Source organism: Amblyomma americanum, chromosome 2, assembly GCF_052857255.1.
Source record: "Amblyomma americanum isolate KBUSLIRL-KWMA chromosome 2, ASM5285725v1, whole genome shotgun sequence".
In the NCBI taxonomy this organism is placed as follows: Eukaryota; Metazoa; Arthropoda; class Arachnida; order Ixodida; family Ixodidae; genus Amblyomma; species Amblyomma americanum.
In genome coordinates this window covers 48,268,573-48,288,594 of record NC_135498.1, presented here as the reverse complement: position 1 = coordinate 48,288,594, position 20,022 = coordinate 48,268,573, and the positions used below count along the sequence as shown (strand labels likewise).

At 51.7% G+C, this 20,022-nt stretch overlaps 1 protein-coding gene across 4 annotated transcripts in view; it reads right to left on the bottom strand.

Annotated features, from left to right (window-relative positions):
- Positions 1-20,022, bottom strand: part of E23 (ABC transporter G family member E23) — a 213,265-nt gene that overhangs the window by 90,797 nt on the left and 102,446 nt on the right. Inside the window, exon 1 of one of the 4 annotated variants that reach the window (XM_077654245.1) lies at positions 15,778-16,057. The exons of 2 other annotated variants lie outside the window; for them this stretch is intronic. In XM_077654245.1, the coding sequence (XP_077510371.1) occupies positions 15,778-15,848 (71 nt within the window). In that variant the 5' untranslated portion in view covers positions 15,849-16,057. Of the gene's footprint in view, positions 1-929; positions 1,034-15,777; positions 16,058-20,022 lie in introns of those variants that run through there. One more of the 4 variants, XM_077654246.1, reaches the window with a different exon arrangement.

Below are 20,022 nucleotides of genomic sequence, written 5' to 3'. Positions count from 1 at the left end.
ACTGCTTTTAGAATCATTTTATATTCAGACTACAGATAACGTTATTAACAGGACGAGGGGTAATCTCCCGGATAACTACGCCCATTCACTGCGCTGTCAAGTGCGCTTATAAAGAAGCGGCCCATTTCGTCCATCTTCATTGTGAACAAGGGACCCGTAGTGGTCCCGAAACAGGATTCTGTCGAACCCTTCATTATAATAATATTAATAATAATAATTGGCTTTGGGGGAAAGGAAATGGCGCAGTATCTGTCTCATATATCGTTGGACACCTGAACCGCGCCGTAAGGGAAGGGATAAGGGGTAGAGGGAAAGAAGAAACGTTGAGAGAGGTGCCGTAGTGGAGGGCTCCGGAATAATTTCGACCACCTGGGGATCTTTAACGTGCACTGATCCGGAGTTCCCGGGTTCGAACCCGACCGCGGCGGCTGCATTTTTATGGAGGAAAAACGCTAAGGCGCCCGTGTGCTGTGCGATGTCAGTGCACGTTAAAGATCCCCAAGTGGTCGAAATTATTCCGGAGCCCTCCACTACAGCACCCCTCCTTTATCACTTCCCTTACGGCGCGGCTCAGGTGTCCAACGATATATGAGACAGATACTGCGCCATTTCCTTTCCCCAAAAAAACCAATTATTATTATCAACCCTTGACTAAGCTTGGACCCTGTGGACATCACCAGAACGCCAGTTCTGCTGAGACATAGCGGAGGATCATATCAGAACGAAGCTAGGCGTCAATCAAGAAGGTAAGCAATTACACCCCTTCACCTTGCATGCGCAAAGCCCTGATCTCTCCGGGTAAGCGGCTGGGCAAGAAGACGCCCATCAAACACCTAGACTAAACTCAGCGGGCAGGTCTATAGTTAGGAGGCGACTAGAGTGTTTGCGCGAGTGCCGGGAGTATGCAGGAAAGCAGAGGGGCGACTTACAGGCGGCAGTAGGCGGTGTGCGGCAGCATCGTGACACGCGCAGAAATGGGAGCGGAGCCTGGCTTCGTCCAGCGCACAGTCGGCGACGAGGGAACAGAGCGCTGGGAGCAGCGACACAGGCAGGCGGTGTCTGGATAGAGGTGCGCCGACATCGCAGCAGCTGGCTGTGCGCGGATTTTTTGTTCGATTGAACGCGCGGCGCGGACGCTGCGGCCGGCCGAAAGAGCACTGACGCGCCGTTCGAGGTTAGCGACCTGCTCCGGCGGCGCGCGTTTCCACAGTGCGCGTCCTTGGGTGGCACCTGCGTCGCCGCCGCTCTGCGGGCCCTGACAGAACGCGCCGATTTCCACAGCAATGATCCAGACGCGGAGGCGATGAGCAATGTTTCGGTTAGCAACCGCCGTCTTAGCCACTGACCGGGAAAGGAAGGTCTGGCCTTTTTTTTTTCTCTCTCTCTCTCCCCCCCCCCCCCCCCCTTCCAGCGTCGAACTCTTTGAAGCAACTCCCACGCCTATGTGAAGTTAATAATAATAATAATAATTGGTTTTTAGGGAAATGAAATGGCGCAGTATCTGTCTCATATATCGTTGGACACCTGAACCGCGCCGTAAGGGAAGGGATAAAGGAGGGAGTGAAAGAAGAAAGGAAGAAGGAGGTGCCGTAGTGGATGGCTCCGGAATAATTTCGACCACCTGGGGATTTTTAACGTGCACTGACTCAGTGGTTAGGGTGCTCGACTACTGATCCGGAGTTCCCGGGTTCGAACCCGACCGCGGCGGCTGCGTTTTTATGGAGGAAAAACGCTAAGGCACCCGTGTGCTGTGCGATGTCAGTGCACGTTAAAGATCCCCAGGTGGTCGAAATTATTCCGGAGCCCTCCACTACGGCACCTTTTTCTTCCTTTCTTCTTTCACTCCCTCCTTTATCCCTTCCCTTACGGCGCGGTTCAGGTGTCCAACGATATATGAGACAGATACTGCGCCATTTCCTTTCCCCAAAAAACCAATTATAATTATATATATTATCACTGACACCGCACAGCATACGGGCGCCTTAGCGTTTCGCCTCCATAAAAACGCAGCCGCCGCGGTCCAGTTCGAGCCCGGGGACTCCGGATCAGTAGCCGAGCGCCCTAACCACTGAGCCACCGCGGCGGGTGCTATGTGAAGTTCACGAGATGACCTTGGGAAGGATCGGTGCTGATGATCTGATATTATTGGCGCAAGGGCAGCTGAGACAAAGAGTGTCATGGCAAACAAGGTGTTGGTTTTGCATAACGCAAGGATCAGGACCCATTCTCTCGAAGCATTCCAGCCCCAGAGAGGCCGAGCTCCAACACGGGGTAAATCTTGTGCCCAATGGAAAACCGGTGGGCATTCGGCGGCACTGGGGATTGAACCCCGCTCCTCCCGCATACGAGGTGGACGCTCAAATGACTAGACCATTGTTGCGGTGAAGTTCATTGGGACATTAAAATTTACCATATTTACTAAAATGCCCTGAATTTAAATATAGCTAAACATCGGAACAATATTGGTCAGCATTGGACAATGCTGGTCCAATATTAATCCAGCGTGAACAACATTTATCTAGTATTGGCCGAACTTGTTCGCCCCGCCCATTATGATAGAGGAGAGGAGTTGGAAGGAGTGATGTGGGAATGAGACTAAAAGCCCAGGGCAATCCGGTAAAACGCGTGTGCGCGCGTTGTTAGAGCAAAAATGATGGTTAACACGAGAAACTCAATAGGAGAGATGTTTTCGGAATCTGTCCAGCGAAGTTGCAAAAGCAAAAAAAAAAAAGACAATCGCGTGGAACACTCAAATACGAAGTTCGTTCGATAGGCGAGGTCTTCCGGCTATCGCTTTTGTGGCCGATCTTGGCCCAACAATACAAGATCACCCTAGAGAAAGAGAAAGGGTTTCTCAACAAAAAAGAAAGTATATAGCACAGCTATTCAAAAATAACGGCACCAGCCCGTCTGACGTCTGATGAGACGTCGTCGGGTAGCCTGTTCCCGAGAACCGTGGGTTTGCCAACAAAATAAAACAAATGTACGTACGGTACCGCCTTTTAAAGTAAAAGGTATCCTAATTTTCCTGCCCCCCCCCCCCCAAAAAAAAAAAACTGCAAAACTTCAGCCATGCAAAAAGCCGAGTACTGGGCACCGGACGCCTCAGAGAAGTCGCTGGGCGCTGTGTTCCCGGGAATACCGACTCACGTGCCGATCCATTAAGGACGCGACCTTCCGAATCTGAAATCGCCCCGCGCCGCGTGTAATGCTTCCCACGAGGAGCCACTGGCTGGGATCACCGAACGCAAGCAGGCCCCGCGACAGGACACATATAGCACATTGAGGCACAAAACAACCGACGTCACGCCCGCTGAGTCAGCGCGGTTCAATAAATCTTCAGACGAGCGCAGCCGATTCTGGCGGGGACGCATGCCGCACAGCGCGTTTTAGTGCGCCGCCCTTCGATAGAGACGATCGCTTGCGCGACCATGTCGACACGTGCACCCCTAAACGGCAATAATACCAAATGTGCACAGCCTTAGAGAAGTGCGTTTCACGGCGGGGCCTCTTGGCTCACATACGAGGCGCTGAATTTCGTGAGTCAGCACCAAACTCAAGAGATCAGGAAAAAAAATGGCAGAAGAAGCCCCCAAACTTTCAGGGTCTTCCTCTGGAGAATAAGAGACATCGGGGACCGACTTCAACTGCCCTTTGTCAAGCTGCAACAGCACAACTACACTCATCTAAACACGAATACGCCTATACGGGAGTAACAAGGGAGTAAACTGCCCTCTAGCGAACACCCTTTGATACAAGGGAGTGCGCAAGAGGACAACTTACTCCCTTTTTTACTCCTTTTGGTTTAGAGCGTAGAGGGGAACATGGCGCAGCGACAAAATAAACAAACAAGCGCTTTCTGTAGCCGTGTCCTGTGTCCTCTTGAAGTTGCACTACAGTGTTTTAAGAACGATCCACCAACAAAGCCAGAACATCTACACCATTTTTTCCCTCGAAACTGGACAGTTTTTTCTTTTTATTCCCAACGGCATTCAGAGCAGAGCTCGGCGCATTTCGTCGGTCCTAAACCGCAGGCAGCCGCGAGACGAATGCACGGACGTGGGCACGCAAAAACACACGCGCACCGTATAAGGCGACTATAGAAAAAAAAAAGGAGCCGATGTTGATGAACTCAAATTGTCGAGAATAAAGGAAAAGAAAATGCACTAACACGAGAGGTGCGTTGAAAGTTGCGGACACTGTGGAGAGAATTGGGGAAAGGAAAGCACGTTTCCGTTCGCCCGTGCAACTCCGGACGTGAGCGTTCTAGCCCGACGACAGAGCGAACATTGACACCACGATTTCTGAACCGGGGAAATGAATACCATCGCGCTCAAGCTGTGTCTACGTGCCGATTCTGGATCGACAAGTGTGTCTGAAACCATAGTGCAAAAAAATAGACAAAGAAAACAGAAATCGGAGGGTGGCGGCCGGCGCTTGTGCGACAAGCAACTTTGCTAAATCCGTATACGTGAGCCCTGCAGTTAGGACTGCGCCAGTGTTTCTCGCCGGGATTGGAAAGGAACTTCGAACACCCCACAACTAAAAATTACTCCACAGTGTTACGAACGGTGCAGTAATGACGCCAGACAAAACAGCCCCCGTGATCGAGGTTGTGTTTTCAATCACGACCTTGAAGAAGGGTCATTCTTCACCCTGTGAAAGACTGACGGATAACGCGCAAAATATCACAGGACATGAAAGCAACTGAACGTCTTCCTCAGTATCTCTGCCTCTGTGAAATGAAATGCTTTGTGTAACCACGAAATGCTTTCATAATGCGAGACGCATTTCATGCTTACGTCACGTACTTATCTTACTATTCGTCCACAAATTATCCGTCAGCTGAGCAGGGAAAAAAGCGCGCAAAGCAGAGAAGTTCAGACTTAACGATCACGAAGCCATTGCTCCACCGAGCATATAGTCAGACCATCAGCACCGACATACGCCTACATACACCGACATACACCTACATGCGAATCCCGCGGTGTGTGTCGAAATATGAAAGAAGGAAACAGCCGGGGGCTTCAGAATGAGAGACCCGACCAATACGGCGATCGGCGCGTAATCGACCACTGGTGACAACGAATCTACTTTTATGATTTATTGTTTATGGGGGTTATACATCCCAAACAACCGACTCAAGCTAAGCGGGACGCCGTAGTGAACGGGTCGAGAAATTACGACCCCCTGGGGTTCTTTAAAATGCCCCGACATCGCACAGTACACGGGCCTCTAGCATTATTCCACCTCCACCGAAATGCGACCACCGCGGCCGGGATTGAACCCGCGTCTTTCGGGTCAGTAGCTGATCACCATCGCCACTAAGCCCCGGCGGCACTTCTGGTTCATTCGCTTCTAGCCACTTGAGTCCTGTAGCTCTTCAGCCGGCTGCGATATTGCGCTTTTAATTATTTTCGATCCCTGGAACTAGCGCACTACAGCAGATTTAACGCTAACACCGAGAAACGTTACACTACACGCACTCGCGCTTCCTCGAACGAAGAGCACATACGTGGAAAGCAGCGAAGCAAATTAATTACGATGTCGATTCCAGGTGGCGTTCTGTTCGCGTATACGCTTCGTGCGCTTTTTTTCCGTAGGTCGTAAACACAAAGAGAAATCAATTGTTGAATTCTATTCGCGTTTCGGACGCGTCGCGGTCGTTCTCTACTTTGCGGAGAGAGGGCGCAAGCCGGAAGCCTTTAAAAGAAATCAATGAACCCCGTCGTTAACGCGTAATGCATGTTTTCAGAAACTGCATGACCAGCGTTGACAGAATGAGCGATCGACTCATGAAAAACAAACGCCCCGGAAAAGGAAGTTTTGTGCGTGACTTTTTTGTTGTTTTTTTCGCCCATCGAACGCGGATAAAACGCATCAAATCCACTGGAAATAACCTTATTTGCTTTAAAAGCGATACCGGGAAATAGAGGACTTGTGTTCTCTTTCGCTCCCGGCGTAGTTAGCGCTAAAAGCTTTTTGCCAAGCAGAGACTTCCGCGAAAGGGCACACAATTTGTGAAGAAACTGCGACCCAAGAGACGACACTCAGATGCACGGCGGCCATGAACCCAAGTCTGCATCCGTATCCGCCGCATTTCCATTACAATGTTGACAACGGAACGACAAACGCACCAATTACCTTACCTACGAAGGTGACATAGTAGGCATTTTTCCATATCAGACAGTATGTGGAAGACAAACTGCGAGCCTGATTCTGGATCTGCACGTCTCAGTATGCCAATTTGATATCAACAAGCCAACGATGTAACAAAGCTACACTATCTGTCAGTCTGTCCCATCTCTGCATTACAAAGCATAGCCAAAGTCGTGTTCGATAAAACCATAGGTTGCCAGCAACAGCAAGAGAATGAGGACGGCTTCCAACAATTCCCCCCTCACACATTACACGAGGAGAAAACGAAACGCCACATCGCTTCTCGCGTCATCAAACTAGCACGCGCCTATGACCAGTTCAACATGACGAAGTTAAACGACAATACATGAAACAGGTCTGCGCGCCAAACGTTTTACGGACGCCTCCAAGCAGCCTGTCGTGCAGATTTAAGCAAAAGAAGAAAGCATCAAAACAGAAAAAAAAAAAGGGGGGGGGGGGGGGGGGGACAGGACGGCTCAAGGCAGGGGACACCGCGTCACCCCACGGACAAAAGGGCATTCATCTGTCCATCGGGCAGAGTAGTAAAAAGGGCGCGACGCTGTGATACGATCGCTATAGCGGTGCTCTATCAGACCGCGCGCGCCACACACACACACGCGCAGAGGAGGCAGTTCATAAGGCTGACGCTCGTAAAGAAGGCCCGGCGAATAAACGCAGTCAGTGCGGCTATAAACGGGCTCTTTCTATGAGTCGCAGCCCCAAGCCTCCACGGGTGAGCGTGTGGGGCGCCGTTTAAAGATATCTGCACTGCATGAAAGGCCGCGGTCACTGCTATCAATGTGCTTCTCTCGAAGCCGGTGGCGTTTGCGCTGTAAAAGAGCATGTGCTCATATGTGTGCCCGAGGAGAACTGTTGTGGTCAAGCGACAAGCTCCATGATACGCATTCATTGCTATGTAAAACCTGCACAACGGTTGCATAACAGTTAATTCGGATAGCTCTTGCGCAAAATACTGCGAACCTTCGTTCGTTTGTATGCTTGGGTATAGGGGAGGTTTAGCCAGAAAAAAAAAAGCTGAAAATGTCACGTCATTTGCCTAATAAACTTAGTGAACATTTTGTTGCCAGCCTGCTTTTGGTGAGAGGGATAACAAGCGCGTGTCTAGCACCTGTGAGGACTTATAATATTTAAAAGACTAAGAACTCACTAAATAACGACGTTAATTTAAGCATACGCCATCATTAAAACCAAGTAATGTTTGCGCGAAGTCAACCACGACAAGTGGAAACTAAAAGAAAAGCTAAAAAATTAACAACACTTAGACAAAATCATTCGTTTTCACCAGGTCCGCTTGCGTGTTCTTACGCACTGATTTCCACTTCGCAGTTCAGCTACGATGACACCGGCACAGCACGCGCGACTCAAACGCGGCGCACACAAACCGCACGCGCCTGGACCGTAAGCTGGCTTCCCCACTTAAACGGCATGCGCAGTGAGAGGCCCAACCTACAAGCAACGCACTAGAAGGAGCGGGTGGGAATAGTTCGGCACATGCAAAAAAAAAAAAAAAGACCCGCCCGAGCACTACGACATTCCAGCAGCAAGCGCAAGAATTCGCTGCTCGCACAACCGTAAATAAAACGCGTCCTGCTTTCGCAAGAAACCCATAAAAAAGAAAGGGGCGTAAGAGAGGACAGGTTACCAAACGCGTTACCTAGAAACGCAGGAAAAGAAGCATCGCGCGACGATGTTACGCGAAAAAAAATTATTTCCAACTGGGTTAGTTAGTCTGGGTTGACAGCCGCTAAGCCCATAAACGTAGAAGACGATGAGGATAGGCGGGAGTAAGAGGGAGGGGGGGGGGGGGGGAGGTCGCAGATAGTCATCCGTGCGTGCGCAGCTGTACTCCTTCAGAGAGAGACGTAAGCCCGAAGAGCCCTCTTTTTCTAACGTACTTTTCTTTCATCTTTTTTTCCTAGTCAGCGGCGCTGTCTAGACGCGCGCTTACCCCCTCCTCCGCGCAGCGCGCTCGCCTCGGGAGTCGCTTATGGTCCTCAGTCATCAGCGCGATGATGACCCGGCGTAGACCGGCCCGGCCCCCCTTCGGCTTTTCTGCGGAGCTCTTTTTGCTCTTGCCTCGCTCGAGTCGGCTCCGAGGCAAGAGAAGCGACACACTGCCTGCGGCGTCGACCTGCGAGTCGTCCTTGGCACTACTGCCTCAGTTGTTCAGCGTAGCGCGACCTTGACACTGAGAGCCGGCCAGACGGGAGAGGGGGGGAAAAGGAGCAGCAGCATCAGCAGTGAGCGAGACGTTGACGTCAGGGTCACGTTAGGTAAGGTTTCTTCTTCTTTCTCGTTCCGTTCCCCTTTCCTTCGCCCTCTTTCTCCTCGCCCAGACCGTTCGCTCCTCCCTTCTGAAGGAGAGGATCAAAGTGTCGGAGCCGCCGTCACGTGCACGGACTTCCCGCTATGTTCACGCGCGCGCGCGCGTTGGCGTGAGCGGGATGCAAGAAAGATCGCAACCGGCGGCTCCCTGCTGTGCCTCCGAGATTACGGTGTGGAGAAGCGTAGCGGGAAGTGCCGTTGCTGTTAAACAACGCGCTGCGTGCCAAGCCTTCACTTCCTCTCCACAAACGCCACTTGGGTTTCGCTCCGCCTTGACGGCAGCCGCGCTCGGTACTGCCTGCAACAGGCCCGCAGACGACTGCGGTTAGTATTACGCTTTACCCTGTATTGCGCGAAAAATTAAAAAGAAATGCGGATGAAACTTGAGAACCTCTAGAGTTTTCTCCCTTCTTTAGCTTCTGGCCGTTACATTGCAGGAATGTATACAGAAAAAACGAGAAGTAATATATTGCAGTTTGATCAAGAAGTAGCAAATTAGGCTGATTTCTACGCGTGCATCAATTAATCAAGCATTTGCGTACACGTATGTCAGACCAAAATCGAACTCGATATCCTAAAACCTTTTGGTGATGTAGCAGTAGGCCGGTCGAAATTTCACGTTGCGCCGGATAGTTTAGCGTTTGAAGTGAATGACCTCACAGCATGCCTTCTGGACTTCTGAAAGCAATATGTTAGGAAGCGCGGCTTGCTTCAATACCGTGATGATTTGATATCCTTTGACACGCAAAGGCGGAAACTAATTACGTTAGTATAGTCTATCATACGCTATCCGCATGGCACTACATGGTTAGTAGCAAGTGAATGCGTTGTCTTTGTTGTAAGAGAAGCCGTGGCCTTTCGACTGGCAGCAATAGATGCGAAGCTCTTCACCATCATCGGCCTTCCCACACTAGTTCTTGAAGGAACCTTGGACCAAATCGTGAGTGTCAATATTGATATTATCGACAACTACTACTAGTACTCTGCTTTGTGTTGTGTTGGGTTCAATGGCGTATAAGCATTTAAGTCTATGATGCGCCAAGCTACTACTACTGTCAGTATATACAGTAGACTAATAACTAAACACTGAGCGCGACTGTGAAAGCATAAAAAAATGGCCACTTGAGTCTACATTCCCAAGAAGCTTGAAAACATATCACGAGAACCATTCGTTCGGAGAAAAGCTACCCTCAGAAACAAAAAACAAAAACGCAAGATACAAGCATTTTTCACTCAGAGTAAAAAAAAAATCACTTAAAATTGCGTGTTTCTCTGCTACACTCGAACCAGTACGGCGCTCGCGCTTAAGGCTCAAGGCGCGCAATAAATGCTATTTTTCGGAAAACGTTAACGTCCAACTTGTGTGACGTCACGTCCGGAATGCGCCCTCTTGACGAAATTTCCGCGATATTCACTGCTCATTTTCAAGAAAATAGCGTCCGGGAAAAAAAAAATGGTAAGCGCCCGAACCTGTAAGCCTGCGTCAAACATGTGCAAGCCTTCAAAATGCATGTCGTCTTCCTTTTGTATATTTTCCTGCTGCAATCTGAATGGACAAAATAAAGAAGATCCCAAATGTTTTGTTTTGATTTTACGCCAGTGCAGCCACAGCTGATTTTATTTACTGTGACAAAATGTATGCGACGCGATAAAAAAAAATAAACGGAGGATAGACAGTTCTCCTGCTCCGTTTTATCTATGCACTACCAGTACCTCGTGGCGTTGCAGCACCTTATCAGTTTCTTAGAACCCTCAGCGAGCGGAAAAGCCCCGCAGCTTCTCCCCAAGAATGTTTCCCTGGATGTTTTCGGTTGCAACTTTGCGCATACAATCGGTATCTCTCTTGCTGAACATGTAAACCCAACGAGGGGACTAGCCAAGCGAAGCGGTCAAAACGAGGGCGTTTTCCGATTTCTCGGCGACCTCCCTACACTATAGCCAAACCCTGAAAAGAACGAACATATTCTCATACCGTTACTAGGAGGGGGAGGGGGGCTTCCGTGTGCGTATACCCGAATGACGCAATGAATAAATGGACAGAGATGAAAGCTGGCGCTGCCACTGCATCACCAGGAGCCAAATTCCGGTTACAACTACCACTTCAGAAGACGCATATAGTTTATCGTCACGAAGACAGCAAAGTGGAAGCTGTGATACCGGTGCAATACAATGGCTAGTTTCAGCTTCATCACGGTGAATGCAAAAAAAAAAAAAACGCTGACTCGCGCATATCCTCCATACGGCTCAAAAAATAGGAAGGGACGCTCAAACTTAAGGGTGTGGTTTATGGTTTATAGAGGTTTAACGTCCCAAAGCGACTTGGGTTATGAGGGACGCCGTAGTGGAGGGCTCCGGAAATTTCTACCACCTGGGGATCTTTAACATGCACTGGCATCGCACAGTACACGGGCCTCTAGAATTTCGCCTCCATCGAAATTCGATCGCCCGGGATCGAACCCACGTCCTTCGTGTCAGCAGCCGAGCGCCATAACCACTCAGCCAGCGCGGCGGCCAAGCTTAAAGGTATGACGCGACAGCTAATGGGTTAATGCCCATATAGGTATGCAGAATTTGTTATCCTCTACTTAACATTCTAGATCCCTGGGGGTTGTCGTACCACTCCTGGCGCAGTGGTGCAGCGGTTAAGCGATGCGCCACTGCCCTGCGATGGCAGGTGCTCTCAGTGGTGGGCCTTGTGCGATTGTGATTTCCCTTCCCGAGCACCCTCCCACGACCATCAATTAATTTAACCGCCACCTGCCACAGTGAGCAGTTTGCTCACAATCCAGTGGCCAGGTTGCGATGACGTCATAAGGTAACGTGACCTAGGCGGCCCGCCTGCCTCTAAGGTTGCTTCTTAGCGTACTTTTCGCGGATTTTTCGCTCGCGGTCGACGACGCCGGATTTTGTGCGACACGGGCTCCTTAACGCTATCACGTTAAAATGATGACGACGGATTTTTATGGCGCAATGGCACCTGTGGCCACAGAGCGCCATGGCACAAAGTATTTTCGACTACTCAAGGTGGGGTCAAAGACCAATTTCCCAAGCATTTCACCCTAAACAAGCCGAGCACCAGGCCAGGGGAAAGTTTATACCCATTGGATCAGCGGTGGGTACTCGGCAACACTGGAGATCGAACCCTGCACCCCCCGCGCGCGAGGCGTATGCTCATACCACTAGGTCACCGCTGCGGTCCGCATTAAAATGCTGGAACCGACTCTCGCAGAGAGGATGACAGTGAACCAACTTTCCTACTCATTTCCAGTCGTGAAAATGGCTTCCGAAGGATTCTCACAACAATGCTTCAGGAGAGACGCGGTGTCTTCCGTACATCTAGCAGTTAAGCGAACGAATAAAAAAAAGAGTGCCGCAGCATCGCGCTTGCAGTAGCGCCGGCGCGACTACGAGGTGACGACAGCGACGTGCGGCGGGGCGACGAAGGATGATGCGACGCGCGCCCGTCGAGCGCTGCGGAGGACCCGCAGCCTGCCTGCCAGCAGAGAGACGTACGAGCGAGAGCTCGGCGGCGTCGCTGGCCGGTATCGGTCATGCCGAACGAGGTTATCGTGGCTCGGGGATAGGACGCTTCCTTGTTTCGCCGCAGTGCACTGACCCGACCTCGCAGCCTTCGAACCTGCCCCCCCCCCCCCCTCCTCTCGCCCCCATCGGCGCTGTCAGCGGCACTCGTTTATCTGGCCTCGCCGACGAGCATGCAACGCCGACGATGCCGGCGCCAACGCCTCTCCTCTGCCCCGCGTCGTTGTGTGATGCGCAGAGGGGCGCGCGCGCAACCACGTTGTCGCCAAGTCCCAGCACCCACACTCTCTCCACCATCTTTCTCTCTCCATCCCACTCTCTGTCCTGGAAGAGAAGCAGGCGCGTTGGTGCAACCAGCCGCCACAGCCGCCGCTTGCATAACAATGAACTCATATCCACGATGCCCGTCTGCCCCGTCCGTGACCACAACTTCCTCCCAGATATAAACTCATACACACGCAGAGAGGGAGACACTATCTGTTCATCTGACGGGCCATCTCGACAAGGCGCTTCGGAGCTTGACGGTGACACGGTGACCCAAAGAAAGGCCACCCCAGAAAAGAAAGAAAATAATAAAGGCACCCTACCCTAGGGGTGCGATCCTGCGGTGTCCCGGTACTATTCGCCATGGGAATCGTAAATAGCGCATTTGAGCAGCCCTCCGGAAATATTAGCGGTATTAGAAAGACAAGATTAAGAATTTAGTCCCTAATTGGGTATCAGCGTCGCGTTTGCAATAGGCACCCCAAAATTGCGAGTTTTTGGTTGCTTCGGCCACGATAATTGTTAGGTCTCTTGAAGAGAGTCATCATATTTTTCAGCTTTGTAAACCTGCACCTACAGAGTTAAGCACTTTTGCAGTACCTTGTGTCGGGCAGTGATGCAGGGTGGTTACACAGGGACGGATCTAGGGGAGGAAGAAATAGAGGGAGGGAGGGCGGGCGGGTGTCGCCTATTCACTTCAAGAGCCAAATTTTACACAGGAAAATAATGCTGAACCCCATTTTATCGAATAAAGCAGTCCAAGAAAAACAGCACAAATGAGACCCCCTCAACCAGTCCCTTCGATATTAACCCATAAATCCACCCCTGTAGCTGCCTGTATATGGTCAATCGAAGCAATCCAAAGAGGGCGTACTTGGACAAAAGTATATAGAATAACGAAGAAGCTAAAAAAAATTTCGGCACATCCAATACCTTGAGAGGCAACAAGAATCACCTCATATCAACTACGGACAGAAGCTAGCATTACAATGCAAAAATGGTGGAAAAAAAGGGAGCACTAAAAATGCAACAGCACCTTTCTGAGTAGCTTGTCACAAGAAAAAAAAAACGTACTGCGGTTTTTTAACGACAACGACCGCGTTATGAGCTTCAGAACGCGGTTCCGGGCACACTCTTACACCAGGCCATACTGGCTAATTCTTTGGGAGCTTTTCGATATATTGCATTGGTAGGTGGGACAACCAAGGCACCACAAGACCTTTGGGGAAATGATCCAGATTTTAGCTGACGCCCATAGACACGCCGATAAAAAGAGAGAGAGAGAATAGAGTAAGCGCGCGTATGCTCGAATGGTGACATTTCTCATATGTATTTCATTGATGGGCATGTATCTCTGGCGTATATAAAGCACTGCCAAGTGCAGGCACTATAGGGCCGGATTCAAATTAGAACACGTGTGTGCTTTAATCGTCAAATGCGAAGCATGAACTCAATTTTTAACCGGTCGGGGAACACAGAGCAGCATCCCAAGCAGCACTGTTAATTGGCACAATATTGGAAAATGCTGGTTTCACATTGGCTCACTGTAGGGGCCTGCCTTTGCCAATACGCTTCCAATATTGGGCTGATTACCTGTGCTGCATGGGATGCGCCAGACCTGCAATATTAATGACTACAGTTGCTAACAAAATACTAACGCGAAATATTGCATTATGCTCAAACGCCGTGATTACGGCTTAATAGTATGCATCGGGCAGTAAAGCAGAACTTTTCGAAAGATGCCACTTGGACAGAGGAAAAAAACTCGAAAAAACATGAGCTGCAATATTTGGGATTCCAGACCGAATACTAGCGCCTGTGGTCTGGTAAAAAGAAAGCATAACGTTAAAAATATAAGCGTAAAGCAGGAATGCATTTATAAATGGTATGCACCGACTTCCCACTTGCAGCTGTGTGGGTGCCCCAGAATGCAAACCGGAAACCTGTTCGTCCGTCTAATCCCCTTGTCATCACCAGCGCCATGGAAGCCTGATGGAATGCGTGGTTCACCACCATGGTGTCCTTGACGTCAAGTGCAATCAAGCCGTATTTACACCATAGCATTGTCTTCTCCGCTCGCGCAAGACGGGGTGTCATGCGAAAACGTGGGCCTCGGAAACCAAGATGCCAACTCTCTTCTTCGTTTTTTTTTTTTAGCACAGCAGTAGCAGAAAAATGAACGATGACTAAGGTCGGATGTGCTTTTGGTTGCTCTCGCGCGTAAACTGTAGGCAAAGGCAAGCATTTGTACATAATCTATAATAGGAAATCATTCTAAAATGCGAGAACTCGGCGCTCGAATGAGCTAAAAATAGATTCATGCTCAGTGGTTGCGCACTATGTTCGCACAAGCAGCTCGTATATCGTTGACCAGCTATTCACGAAAAAAAGGCTCGTCTGACTGCCACGAATGGGGTCAACGATTTATAGGCTTAAACACACGCTCAATACGTTCACAATATACCAGGCAGCAGCGTAAGATCAACTGAAAAAGGTTACCGTTATCGTGAGGTGATAAAATCATGCCGAATAGTCCGTGCTAAAAAACTGCAAACTGTGGGGTTTAACGACCAGGAGCGACATATGGGTTGTGACGGACGCCGTGCATAGGGCTCAGAGAAACTGACGTAATTCGCCTCCATCGAAATGCGGCCGGGATCGAACCCATAACCTTGGTACCAGCAACTGAACGCCAAAGTAACTGCGGCGGGTGGTCCGTGCTAAATAAAAAAACAATAGTTTTTCCCAAATCATTCTTTTTAGAACTGCAACATCCGGCCACGGTTGCACAGCAACAACAACGAGGTGTGCTGCAATGTTGGTCATTAGATAAGCCTGGCAACGGTCGTGACCTAAACGGCAACAGACAGCGGTTATCGAGGCAACGGAGCTACTCAGGTCTATCGACCCTTGTCTATCGACCGAGTGTGCAAAAAAAAAAAAACACTATGGTTATTTTCCGAACCCTCCCATTTTTTTTTTTCTGTCGCATGACTTAAAAACAGCGCTGTTTCCACTTTTATTCCAAGACTGCCGATCGAAACCCTTCTAGAGATGGGTTACATAAGCTATTTCCTGCAATTCATGCTTCGAACCAAAACACGAATCTTCCTGCAGCACAATGCATGGGCATCACCCAGGTTTGTGCTGCGAAGAAGCGCTGTTCACCGGACAATTTCCCACGCCGCTCCAGGAACGTAGAAGTAAACAAAGTGTTCGGGGACCCTATTCCGGAGGCCAGCATTGTGGGCGTTGCAGGAGACGAGCGCAAGCCAAGCAGGACGCAGAACTACGCAAGATGGGACGGCCAGGACACTGCGTCCTAAACACCCTACAGCTCGCGCGTGCATCAAAGCCCTGTGTCGCGAGTACGTACGCGCCTCGTGCAACGGCGACACTCACTAGCCTCCGGAAGCAGCGTCCGAAGGACCACCCACAGCGCACGAAGAGCCGGCGGCCCCAGCTCACCTGAATTCGTGGTCCGCCCAACGGGGCTCGAAGAGCTGTACGATCTCAAGGCCGTAGCTCAGAGGAAGCATCCCCGGGGCCCACTCAGGCCGCAGGCACGCTAGCACGCGCCACGACACCAGCGGTGGTCAGCGGCACACTCATAGGGACGGCGCCACCGCCGCAAGAAACCACGCGAGCAGCAGGCCACAGAAGATGCCGCGCCCAAACAGTGCGTGGCGCAGGGGAGAGTACGGGCGCGCGCGCTCCAGGCGCTCCTCGCACGCGTCGCTGCGAAGACACACGCAAGTCCACACACAATCCAATCCGGAACTGCCGTGGCCGGTGCCACCGCCGTGCCAGCGGCTTGTGCGCCTTATCTCCTCTTCCTCGTTCTCGTCAGCTGTCTGTCACTCGCGGAATTGAAAAAGATAGTTGCGCTCGCGCACGCGGCGACAGCACAAAAGGAAGGCGGAAAGAAACGAGGCCGGCTGTGCGCGCGATGCGTTTGCCTGTGTACGAGCCTCGAAGAAAGATCGCCGGCTTCGGCAGCACCCGCCTCTCCCTCGCCCGGCGCTGGCGACGACGCTCGACAGAAGACCGGGACTTTTTCCCGCACGTCCTCTTGCCGAGCGAGAAGGGCCGGATCAGCGGGACCGTACGAAAGGTCTCTCCCCGAAGTCACTCCCAGAACAGTGGCCACCGATGCAGAGCGGGACGGCGCGGGTCCTTTTTCCAAGAGTTCCCAAACGCGTATTGAACCAATGGCTCCGAGCGCCGGTGTGTCAGCGGGTCCTCAGCGAGACTGCGAACGACACACGCCGTGCCCGGTAGCGAAGGACCTCTTGCACGGGCGGCCGTTCCTCAAGAGTCCTTCCTCCTGCCGCGGGACTGGGCAGCACCTGTGGTAAGGGCGAGCATGTGCTGCCGGCCAACAACAGAGCAGCTCTAGCGTCTCTGTGTGGCAGCGTATCGTGCGGCCAGCTGGGGACCAAAGGGGGGAGAGGGGGCGGGGGCGAGGGGACGCGCAGCGATGGACGCCTTGGCCACAGTGGCAGAGACTCGCCTCTCCGGGGGAGGTGAGCGATGCCGAACAAGAGGAGAGGGGACCCCGCTGAGTCGGTCTGTGTGCCGCCGACGCGGAAGGAGGCAGCGGACGGGCGAGGAGGAGTCAGCGTGCTGCACGGGTGGTGGCGGTCAGGCCAGGGCCGTCGGTGGGGGTCAACGCCTGATACAGCAACCCATTTCTGGGCCCGCTCTTCTTCCTCTGGGCGCTCCCTTGGAAGAAGAACTGCTGCTGCTGCTTCTGCCGGGGCGGCGCCTCACGCGCTCGCCCAGGGCTGGCGGCGGGCGTCAGCGCCGCATCTGTGCGCAGGCTCGCGGGACTGCCTTTTCTCTCGTGCTCTTCCATTCTTTGAGAGCAACGCAATCCGTGGACGCACACGCCTGCGGCGATGAGCGGCACACGCTGCTTTTCCGGCCGCTTCCAACGGTGACGCTGAATGAAGAATAGACTTGGTGGAAGGTATACCCTACTCGAGCGAGTATCGGTCGGCAATGTATAAATGCGGATGACCGGCTCGGGGCTTGACTTTCCGTCTTCCAAAGAGCGGCACGGGCGCATTCCGGAAAATTATGCGGGTCGGTCTCCCGCGCGCGTCGCATCCACGGTTACTGCCGCGAACGAAAGCGATATACCAGTATTAAGCACGCTGTAGCTTGATTAGACGTCAGGCTTTTTTTTTTTGCACGCAATGCTTCCTACTGTTGCGTAGCGGAAGAGCAGTGATCGCTCCAGCCTGCGAGCACATCTACTTGGCGGTAAGTGTATTTTACCACTCGCCTTAAAAATTATCACTGTACACGGGACATTGACAAATGCTCGGAACGCTCTGCATGCGCTGCGAATAAATTAATAAATCGATGAACAGACCACAGAAAAAAAGGTAACAAGTGTGTTTATCATGCAATAATATTTTAGGTAGCAGTAAGTACAATCAGAACTCGCGTTAAACGGTTTTATGTCATCTCGACGCAATCCATGCGGTCTCCGACGGCTACACGTCAATGCATTTGGAAGCCATCATTCAATGGCAGCTCAGAGTAGTACACTGCCTTCCTCCTAGATGACAGCGACAACTCAAATAGCGCTTGGCGTCGCCAAACCCCGGAAGGCTCGGTCCTCCTGGACCGCTGCACGAACCTTCCCACCGCGACGTCTCTCCCACAGCCAGCATCCCCGCCCCCCAGCACTGAGCGCGAAGCAGTCTTCTCGAACGTTAAGGCCACAGAGGGGACACACAACATAATTGCCAACACCGCTAAAAAAACGCGCCCTTCTCTCTCCTCGTTGCGTGCGAGTGCGTGGCCAGCCCCGTCATCACGGGGAATGCGTGTGGCGGCGGTGCTACTGCTGCACTTGCCAGGGCAGAGCGAGCAGGCAGTAGACGGATCTCCGGGTGGAGCGCAGGGCGGCGGCGTGTGATGCGCGGGAGACGAGCGCCAAGGAAGCGCGTTCCGATGACCTCAGCCACGAGAAGAGGCGGCCAGCGCGTGGTGGAGGAGGAGGAGGGCGGGGGATGCCCATTAGGCAAAGGGACCGCTCCGCTGCAGCGCCCAGGGGAACGGAGCAGATCGAAGCGACCTGACCGGCGGCTCCGCCGGTCGTCGACCTCCGGGATGCGGCGGAGGCAGCGGGAGAGCGGCACGCCAGCCGAGGCCGTTACCGCCGCTGCTCCAATGACACAATGAGCGGGCCATCCCCTCCTCCTGAGCTGAGAGGCCACGAACCGCGCCTCCGGCGCCGGCGTTTCGCGCTGTTCTTTTATCTCGCGCGGGCACGATTTGGGAAAAGAAGAAGGCTTAACGACCTCTGCCTCGAGAAGGCTCGCGAAAGCTGGGCCACTGGAGTGACTGGCGGTCTTGTTTCACCCAGTATGTATACCTAACGGCGCCGAGGAGATTACGAACAGCAAGATTAAAAAACAGTATAGCGAGCTGGGCACTGAGTGAGTTGGTACGCAGTATGGGTGACAGCAAAACTGCGCAAAAAAGACGCACGCAACAAGAAGAAAGAAGCTTGCAGGGCAAGCCCAGACACTGAATTAAAATTTATAGCGCATGCCGCCTTACCATTTGCCACATGCTTAGGTGCGCACTAGCAATAAATTCTAGTCGAGAGAAAGAGCTTTGTCCTGCTTGGTTGGAGGTGGTCTAACTGTCGTCCTTCGGTAGTTTTGCTATCAAGGTAGAATCAAAGTTTAGAGGCGAAAAAAAAAAAACAGGAAACAAGGGCTGGCTCAAAGCGGTCGTACCTGCACTCCGCATATGCTCGTTCTCCGTGAGCTTAGCTCGGTAGGTGCACAAAGCTGGCTTCGCCACGCTGCACTTCGTGCTAACCATGGTGTAACTGGCCACAAGTAAAACGAAAAGGTGAACACGCATGCTATTGGGTGGCCGCGTCAAGTGGTGTTGTCCCGGAAACTACGTGGCCATGTACTCTGATTCGAAAACTATGGATATATAATTCCGCCTTAACAGTTTCCTGTTCAATCACGCGACGACCCCGCAACACTTGCAGCGAAGCCGGCTTAACAATTACGGAAAGGGTCCATTGCAACGGCGTTACTTGGACATAAATATCCCTGCCATAGATGAACATCTGCTTCGTCATTTTATCTGCTTGCAATATTGCCAGACTCCGTTCTTCCATATTTATTTCCTTCCAAAGAATGCTTTATATTTAGTTTTTTTAAAGGCAGCAACTGTTCTGAAGCCGCTCATCGTAAGAAAAATAAATTGCGACGTGTCTTCCGCCGTCGGTACACCATAAGCGAATCACAGGCTCGACCTGGCATCATTTAAATCCCCAACGTTTGCAAGCATGCCTCGGCAGCGCCCTCTCCCAGAGCGAACCTCCTAACTGGACAACAGACGTCATGTCTTAAACATATCGTCAGTGTTCCAAATATAACCGCGATGATGGACTTACAGCCACGGGCTAAAAATCGAGGCGCACAGTCATTCTAGCTGCGAAGGTCAATAAAAATAAAACTCTTGCAGAGAGGGAAGACATCGCAGACTGCGTCATTGCAACCTCCGAAAGGAACACGACAAAGGTATTAGAGTTCCGCTTAACTCTACACCCGCTCTGCACTCTAAACATGAACACTCCTGTATGGAGTAGGAAGGGAGTAAGCTATCCTCAAGTGCACAAAAGGGAGAGCGCCAGTGGACAGCTTGCTCCCCTTTTGACTCCTTTCTGTT